Below are 9,968 nucleotides of genomic sequence, written 5' to 3' on the forward strand. Positions count from 1 at the left end.
CCCAAATCTTTAATTAAGCTTCTGCAGGCGCTTGGTAGGTCAGGTCCAGGGAAAGTTTCTTGTCGTTGCTTTGCCTAAAAGCTGCATCCCAATTTTTGTGATAATATATATTACACAAGCTAATTGGCTGTAGCAGTTTGTTATTTAAAAATAGCTTATACTATCTGGGCTGAAAATCTGTAAACTGAGAAGTGGCACAAATTTATCAGCATGAAGGAACTGGATTTTAAATTGTGCAAATTAAAAAATAAAAGGTTTTTTAGTAACTAATGTGAAAAAGGTTATCTTGGAAAGGCAGTAAAGCAGACTGGATTCTATAGCCAACAAATACATCCTGAGCAAATGAAAAAAAAAAAAAAAACCAAAATGTGTCAACACTGGAAAGCATCTGGAATCTCCAGCTCTATTTGTTCCAGTCCCACTGGGGCAGAGGTGTCTGCTTTGAATTGAAAATCAAGAAAACCAAATGTTAATAATAAATTAGAAAATATAATGGGGAAATAATCCCATTAATTTTCAACCACATTAAAAAAATCCATTTAATATGATCCATAAATATAAAACACCGAGTAACTAACCAACACTAACACTTATGAAGAAACTTCATTAAAAATAGAATTTATTGAGACTGTATTAACTTACCTAATAAGAGAATTATATCATATTCTTAGATGAGAAAGCTAAATACTTCAATACCTAGTGATAATTCATTCTCCCTTTAAAATTAGTTTAATATAATTCCATGTTGTATCCTAAAAATTACTCTTGGAAAACTACAATATCTTTTTAAAGTTTAATAGAAAGTATTAATGGGAAAGGTTAGCCAAGAAGGTTTTGTTTTTTGAAAGATAGACAATGGTTTCTGACCGTATATTAAAGTATGTAATGATAACAGATGTAATGCATAGAGAATGAGTGGGAAAATATCCAAGTTAATGCAAGTAAAGAGTTATCCCAAATTCAATTACATTTAATATAATGTGATATATGATAAAATAGTCATATTAAGTCAATGGAGAAAGGGAGAATTAATGAATTAGAAGACTGCAACAATCAGTTCAATGTAAGAAGAATATTTTTAAGGCTAGAAATCTCCCTCATAACATGCATTTTTTATGTGGCAAAATTGAACACAAAGTAAAAAAGAAAAAAACAAGATCATATATAACCAAAGGAATCATCAAATATACAGAAGTAGGAAACATCTTTCTAAGCATCACTACTTAATTAAAAAACCATCCTGGGAAAGGATTAACAGTTTAAAAACGACATGACTTTAAAGAAGGTTAATAATATACTAAATTAAATGTCAATTATAAATTGGTTGTATGTTAATAATTAATAATAAATATTCCAGTAGAAAATCATGAAATAATGTGATTAAGCATTGGAATGTAGGATTCATAAAACCAGACATGTTTGTTTTATTTACTGTAGCAAGTACTCAATAAATATTATTCTACTTCACAGACAAAAAATATAAATGGCTAATAAGTATACAAAAAAATAGTGTTCAGCCTCAATAATATTTAAACAAATGAAAATTAAATGAAATGTCCAGTTTAGATTAGCAAAGCTTCAAATATAAAAAAGCAAAAACACAGTTATTTAATAATTGCAACAATATGATGACGATAACTGAAAAATTCTAACACACACACAGAGCACTACAAATGTATATGACATTGATAATTAATTCTCCCACTAGAAATTTATACCGATAAAGCTTTTCCCAAAATGTTCTTTGCAATCAGTTTGTTTGGTTAATTTGATTGACATCTCATTTTAGTAAATTAGCAACCATTTCCTGTCTGCGAGTACATTCATATGCACTATTTTGCAAACCTGCAACTTGTCTTTTCAGTGATAATTTACAACAAACACATATTTTTATTGATGAAAGCTTTAGTTTCTGAAACGTATTAATAAAATGAAATTCTCTTATTCAACACAAGAATCATTTCATGCAATGAAAAAGTCCATTTTAATTATTATTTCTGATTCAAAAAAGATCTAGCTGATATATCAGTGATAGCAAACAACCTTCAAATATCTCATATAATTATATATTTATAATAATTATGAAAGAGAAATCTGAGGAAAGACAATTGTCATCGAACAGCAAATGATACAGACAAGGACACACAAAAAATGTCACTTAACAGCCTGTATAAAATACAATATAAGTGGAAGCAAAGTTCTTTCTTCATATATATAGGAGGAAATATTCAGTTAACATAAATAGAACTCTTTCTAAAGTTGAATATGGAGATAGTTTACCAGTAATCATTTGAGGATCTCAAATATGAAAAAAATATCTGAGGATTAATTTTAAGAGTTTCATCTGGAAAAAAAAAAGAAAAACTCTGAATAGTATTTAGTTAGATTAAGAAGTTATCATTTGGAGTAGGCATTTGGCCTAAGAGTCAACATACATCTTAAGACGTCCTGGGGCCAGAGCTGTGGCATAGCGGGTTAAAGTCCTGGCCTGCAGTGAAGGCATCCCATATGGACGCTGGTTCTAGTCCCAGCTGCTGCTCTTCCGATCCAGTCTCAGCTGTGGCCTGGGAAAGCAATGAGAGATGGCCCAAGTCCTTGGACCCCTGCACCCGCATGGGAGACCCAGAAGAAGCTCCTGGCTCCTAGCTTCAGATCGGCTCAGTGCAGGCCATTGCAGCCATCTAGGGAGTGAACCAGTGGAAGGAAGACCCCTCTCTGGTCTCTACCTCTCTCTGTAACTCTGTCTTTCAAATAAACAAAATAAACCTTTAAAAAAAAAGACATCCCATGTTTCATATGGGAATGCCTGTGCTTGATATGCAGCTCTGGCTCCAGAGCCAGCATTCTGCTAATGCACACCCTGGGAGGCAGTAATGATGGCTCAAGAAGTTGAGCTCCTGCAACTCACCCAGGAGGCTTTGGTTGCATTCCTGACTCGCAACTTGAGTCCCTTGGTGGGGACCATTGTGGCTTTTGGAGAATGAACCAGCAGATGGAAAATCCATCTCCCTCTCACTCTCTCCCTCTCCCTCTCCCTCTCCCTCTCCCTCTCCCTCTCCCTCTCCCTCTCCCTCTCCCTAACCCTGCCCCTCCCTCTCTCTTTCCCCCTCCCCTTCCCCCCTCCCCCTCCCCCTCCCCTTCCCCTCTCCCCTCCAAATAAATGAAAAAAAAATATTTTAAACTTACCACACATGAATTATGTTGACTGTCTAACCCAAAATTGCTAAAATATGTTGAAGCAGGAATATTGTATTTTTTATATCGTTCCAAGTTTTTACTGTATACATTGTGTAAAAACTTCTAAGTTCTCTTTATAAAAGAAGCATGACCAAATACTCAGCTTGTAAGTTTGCTAAGAAAGTTCATATTTAGGTAAATTCTATTGAGGTATCATTACAAACAGATAAATTCACATATTTTAAGTGTTCATTATGTTTGAAAATGCATATACCTATTCATTTACCTCTATGCCTCATATATATATATATGTGTGTGTGTGTGTGTGTGTTTATGAAAGTGCTCATAAAGCACACATTTACATATATATATATATATAAATTATGTTTTATGTGTGAAGTTCTGTAACTTTAAAGACTATCATAGACTCATGTAATCATGAGTGAATCATGTTGGTGAACATTCTCATAATGTGAAAAACTTCCCCCCATTGCCCTTTTGTAGAAGAATCTTCCTTTGCATCCAGTGCAGGGTTAAGCCAATCTGTCAATCTGCGGTTTACTTTATGTCAATTTATTAATTGTGGGCACAGTTCCTCATCCTAAGCAGACAGAATTTTAAAAAAAAAAAATCATGTAGTGAACTATTCCTTCCAAAAGAGATAAATGTGAGCTCTTAAAATGCATTATAACTGCATCACGATGTGCACAGTATCCAGCAGATAAGCAATTCTGTTATTGAACATAAGAAGTAAATACTTTCGGAAAATAGTAGTACACTTGAAAGCATATGGTACACAATCTGTAGAGCTGCATTTTAGAAACCATGTTGTCAGATGAAAAGATAAATAATCAGACATTTGAACTTTAGTCAGCATTTTAGCCAAGGACACCAAAGAACTTTACCAATAAAAACTATGATTCTTTATGAAAGGCAAGATAAAAAATGCCAGGGAAACTAGAAAATCACTGAGTTGTTGAATTTATTTCCATTAGGCTTCATTTAATAATAGGAAGAAATCTTACTACAAATACATATGATGTAAGCTCAAGTTTAGCTCATATTGAAAGTAACAAAATGTAAGAATTTTTGTTTCCTATTGTTCTAGCTCATTTCTTTTCCTTCTACTATCATTCCCTTCGACTCTCTAACAAGTAGACTGCTCCATGAAGATAGAGCTCACAATCTCCCTGAAGAGTCCTGCCTTTGTTGGAACTGCCATAAAGTTTTTGAGATGCACAGAGTTCCAGCAAGTGGTGGAGGATGGCCAACAAAGCAACTCTTTTCCAAAGTGCCACCTGTTTCCTGCTGCCAATTTTCATTTACAACTTCAGAGGAAATATAAAAAAAAATTCCAAGATTTGCTAACATTGTTAGAAAAATAGAGCAAGGAAATAGAATCCTGGATTTACTTTACAACATAGAGGTGGATATAAGTACATAGCTGAGATACTGGATATGCCCTTTTATTACACTGCCAAATAGGAACGTTTTACTTGGTTGTTATCACCCTTTTATTATTTCATGAATAAGTCCCTATTTGTCAACTACCAACAGGATGCATGGTATTTCAAGAAAGCTAAATCTTGAAAGGATATGGCAAATGCAAGCTTAATTCTCCTTTTGATCCACCTAAATATTCAATAACTCTTAAAAGAAATATGCTTTACTGTTATTATTACTTCTTTTTCTTTCTTTCTTTCTTTCTTTTTTTTTTTTTGACAGGGAGAGTCAGACAGTGAGAGAGAGAGAGAAATGTCCTCCTTTTTCTGTTGGTTAACCCCTCAAGTGGCTGCTATGGCCTGTGCATTACGCTGATCCGAAGCCAGGACCCAGGTGCCTCCCCCCAGTCTCCCATGGGAGTGCAGGGCCAAAGGACCCGGGCCACCACAGCAGAGAGCTGGACTGGAAGCGGAGCAACTGGGACAGAATCCAGCACCCCAACCGGGACTAGAACCCGGGGTGCCAGCGCTGCAGGCAGAGGACCAGCCAAGTGAGCCGCGGCCCCTGCTGTTATTATTATTAATTTTAATATTACAATTAGTGTTTGCTGTTGTTGTTTCAAAGCAATTGCCTCTGGAATTTATTTTCACTTTTCATTGCAGGTTGATCCCCTAGCAATGATTAACTTGACTGAGATGGGAAGGCAAAAAATCCAGGAAACACCTGGCAAGTTGTGACACAATGCAGAATGTTTTCTTCCTCAAGAGTTTATTTTTATTACCTTATCTCTGTATCTTTCTTCCCTGTGAAATTTAAACACACACATGTGCACAAGGGGGCTACAGAAAGTGAATGTAAAATGTGTATTATGAATAAAAAGTATGGATTTCAAAGTTTTTGCACTAACTTAAACTTTTAATTATATGTTCACAAACATTTTAACTTATTCTCACATGTTTCATATGTGTCACATATATTACATATATTACATGCTGTATATATAATGTGTCTTGGTGTCCACATAAATTAGCTCCTTTATAACAAGCTTTTGTTTTTACTGTATTAATTTTGGCTACATCCAGCTATAGGCTTTGTAGGATTGGGTACTACATATATACAACCATCATCTTCACAATAAAGAAATGTTTCTATTCATCTCTGAATATGGTAGTTTTATTTTCCTAATCCTGATTAAGTTTTTTCCTGAATCTGTAATTAATGCTAACAGTTTATGTTGAAAAGAAACTCCCTTGTGACTTTCAATTTCCAATTGGGATCTCCCTGTAGTGATTTTATCCATCTCTCTGAAAAGATCTGTGAGTTTAATTGAAGTTTGTTATGTTGCAGAATGAAAGGAGCCATGAGGAGGCGATGAGCCACCACCTGATCAGTGACGACTTCCACATGGCATGGTGGCCTCGACATAAACCATCCATGCTGCTCTAGCTCTCCCTCTTCCATGAAACACTCTGCCAGCCCACCTTGATGCAAAAGATGGCAGGTGGCCTGGCCAGATTCTTTAGTGCTCATATTGTTCTGTCTCTGTAATTTGCCTTTATTTCTTACCATACCATATTTCAGTCGATCTCAAATCTGTCAACTACCATCACTCTTCCAATCTATCTCATTTCTTGAGCTCCACACCTACAGATTGGAGAAAGAAGAATCTTAGTGGTTAAGAAGAATCTTGCTCTACTGAACTGTTAGCAATAACATTCAAGGTAGTTGCTCATTGGTTGAGAAACAATGATGGCTTGGACTAAGCAGGAAGTATCACAGTTAACGATACTGAGTTTAGGACAAAGAAAGATTCACTTCGGACTTCATCATTTCGAGTTTAATTACATTTTGAAAGATGTAACTTCAAAGCTGGATTTCCTCATTGAAAACTCAGGTTAAGTCATGTTCTAATTATCAGATGAAAAAAATGTGTCTAAAGTAATTGGTACAATGCTTGCAGTATTTAATATAACTAGCAACTTTTGTATTAGCCATTTTAACATAAATTTGTTCATAAGAAAATCCATTCTAGTGATAGAGTTTTGCTGTCCCATATAGGAGTTTTATTAAAAAGGGGTCGGAAGACAATGAGAGCATCCTGCAGCTCCCCGGGGACCACTGGTTGTCCTTCCCAGGTGAGCATCTCCCACCACAGAGGGAGGCAGTGTGAATGGTGGGTGGCGGAGACAGTCAGCACCACCAGTGAATGAACAAGGAGCCGCTAACATCAGGAGTCTCAGAGAATTCGCCTGTTTATTTTTTAAGAGAGTGAGGGATGAAGAGAATGAATGGATTCCACACAGCTGCAGGATGTAAGAACGATGACAGGAGGCAAAGGGAAATGAAAAAAAACCTTTCTACTTTGAATTAGCCCCCTCTGAGATCATTTAATGGGGCAATACACTGGACTGTCTTTCCAGTCTTGGTGGCATTACCCGCAAGACCACGTAGTGACAGAGCCACAGGAGACTAATTTGGGCATTACTCTTATTGTTGCTACCTTCTGGCATTTCTACCTGGATGTCCCATATGACCCTCAACCTAAATATTCAAAACAGAAGCCATGATTTTCACAGCCATGCTTATCTTCTGTCCCGCTCAATAACATTACCAAGTTTGCATCTACTTAAAGACCTTTGCCCTTCTCTCTACTCCACACAAAACCATTCACTCTTGTCAAGTTTCTCTAAACACTTTCAGAATGTGTCTGCGTCTCTGAAGTCTTACTGTTACAGGACTTAAATTTTACTATACATTCAGTAAAATGTAATGTAGTAGGTGACAACTGAATTGTATAAAAGTGAGAGTAGAGAGGCTGGCGCTGTGGCTCAGTAGGTTAATCCTCTGCCTACGACACCAGCATCCCATATGAAAGCCGGTTCTAGTCCTGGCTGTCCCTCCTCCAATTCAGCTCTCTGCTGAGGCCTGGGAAAGCAGTATAAGATGGCCCAAGTGCTTGGGCCCCTGCACCTGCATGGGAGACAAGGAAGAAGCACCCGGCTCCTGGCTTCAGATCTGCACAGTTCCGGCCGTTTCGGCCAGTTGGGGTGTGAACCAACGGAAGGAAGACCTTTCTCTCCGTCTCTCCCTCTCACTGTAAATCTACCTCGCAAATAAATAAATAAAATATTTTTAAAAATGAGAATAGATATAAATGCATATAGAGTCACTTACCATAATCCAATTACAATTTACTGGACCCTTGTGATCTTTTCCACCATCTCTAACCTAGAATGTCCTTAGATTTCTTATGAAATTTAAATTCCTATCCCAGTTTTCTTCATTGTCCCAAGCAGGTGCTTTAAATTTGTTCCCCACAGACCTGAATGCAATCAAAAGTTGAATTGTATGCTTTTAGCTCTGAGGTATAGCTTTGCCTATAGTGCCACACTCCTTTCACCAATAATTTTGTCTTCTTCCATTCATGATACTGGTAACTGACACAACCAGTCCAGGGACCCACTGCAGTCTATCCTGCCTCCTATATCTGTCCAGTTGTTTATACCTAATTTCATTTAACTTGTTCTTCCACTCCATTTGTTTCCCATACATTATCAACTATACTTCTGTTTGAAATTCAACATAGGTCATGTCATGTCCTGATATCAGGAGACACACAACCTAGAAGATCCAGTATTAATTAGGTTATACTTGTGCACTGGATTCGAATGATGACAGCCTGCTACTCTGTTTCACAGTTACATTTTTCTTTTCAGAGATAGAAAAGTATCAAGGTGTTACTTTGGTACTATATAAATTTCCACTCAAATTCATTAGAAACCTATTTGTTTTCACACCATTGGAGAACCATGACTGTGACAAACATTTCATTTGGAGTTGCAGAATGCTGTTTTTTTTTTTTAATTCTAGCATTTATTATACATTGCACCTGACATTTTTCTGCAAAGTAATGCTTTTCCTCATCATTTGAGGCTATTGCTTATATTTTAATGCAGGGCCCACTGGAAAACTCATGTAAGAGCTGACTTCCTAAGCCTTATCACGTTGCAAAGATAAATGTTGGTTTGAAAGTTTCTGCAAAATATATTGTATATGATTTTTCAATTCCTACACTTGATCTTTACCCACTATGTCAGAATGCCAGCTCCTTGACATCATTTTTTAGTACCAAATTTTTGCTAGAAATATATATTCCTGTCTTGTTGTCAAAAAGACCCTCCTCGCTGTATTCACGTCTACAACAAGAGCGGGGTGGGCAAGGTGGGCGACCAGATCCTCCTGGCCATCAAGGGGCAGAAGAAGAAGGCGCTCATCGTGGGGCATCGCATGCCTGGCCCCCAGATGAGCCCCAGGTTCGACTCCAACAATGTGGTACTCATTGAGGACAATGGTAACCCCGTGGGGACCCGAATTAAAACACCCATTCCCACCAGCCTATGCCAGAGGGAGGGCGAGTACTCCAAGGTGCTGGCCATCGCCCAGAACTTTGTGTAAGCAGAGCCCAGGCCTCTGGCTGCAGGGGCTCACCAGGGAGTGGGGCAGTTCTGGGAGCCTTAGCTGGGCTAGAGGGCGCCTGGGGCCACGCGCTGTTCCTCTCAGGCAGAGTAGCTGTCCTTCTAGCGAATAAACATTTTGTGTCTGTCTTAAAAAAAAAAAAAAAGGGTACTTAGAAATCAGTTTCTTTTTTAAAAATTTTTTTATTTATTTGACAGGTAGAGTTACAGACAATGAGAGAGAGAGACAGAGAGAAAGGTCTTCCTTCTGTTGGTTCACCCCCCAAATGGCTGCCACGGCTGGCGCTGCGCCGATCCAAAGCCAGGAGCCAGGTGCTTCCTCCTGGTCTCCCATGCAGGTGCAGGGCCCAAGCACTTGGGCCATCCTCCACTGCACTCCCGGGCCACAGCAGAGAGCTGGACTGGAAGAGGAGCAACCGGGACTAGAACCTGGCGCTCATATGGGATGCCAGCGCAGCAGAGAAACCAGTTTCTGACTCCTAGTGATACTCGTTGCTTTTTTGTTATTGTTGTTTGGCTTCCTCATTGCTCTAATTTATCTCTTTCTTTTTTTTATTTCATAAATGTGAATTTACAAAGTACAACTTTTGTATTGTTGTAGCTTCCCCCCCCTCCCGTGGCCCTCCCCTCTCCCTCTCCCATCCCGCCCTTTATCGAGTTTCATTTTCTATTACCTTCATATACTGAAGATCAACTTAGTATATACTAAGCAAGGATTTCAACGGGCTGCATTGCTTCTCAACACTTTAGTGAACAGAGCTAACACACACACACACACACAGAGTAAGAGAAAGAGATACAGAGATAGTCATCTATAATTTGATCAAGGAAGCAAAGCTACTGTATATTATGTTGAATCAAGGACTGATTTGA

The 9,968-nt window shown here is 38.0% G+C and overlaps 1 protein-coding gene across 1 annotated transcript in view; it reads left to right on the plus strand.

The window, feature by feature from the left end:
- The window catches only part of LOC133756433 (large ribosomal subunit protein uL14m-like), a 36,272-nt gene extending 27,053 nt beyond the window's left edge, over positions 1-9,219 (plus strand). Inside the window, exons 3-4 of the mRNA XM_062187125.1 lie at positions 6,679-6,755; positions 8,795-9,219. Of these exons, the coding sequence (XP_062043109.1) occupies positions 6,679-6,755; positions 8,795-9,075 (358 nt within the window). The 3' untranslated portion in view covers positions 9,076-9,219. The remainder of the gene's footprint in view (positions 1-6,678; positions 6,756-8,794) is intronic.
- Positions 9,220-9,968: the final 749 nt, after the last annotated feature.

Source organism: Lepus europaeus, chromosome 3 (genome assembly GCF_033115175.1).
Source record: "Lepus europaeus isolate LE1 chromosome 3, mLepTim1.pri, whole genome shotgun sequence".
In the NCBI taxonomy this organism is placed as follows: domain Eukaryota; kingdom Metazoa; phylum Chordata; class Mammalia; order Lagomorpha; family Leporidae; genus Lepus; species Lepus europaeus.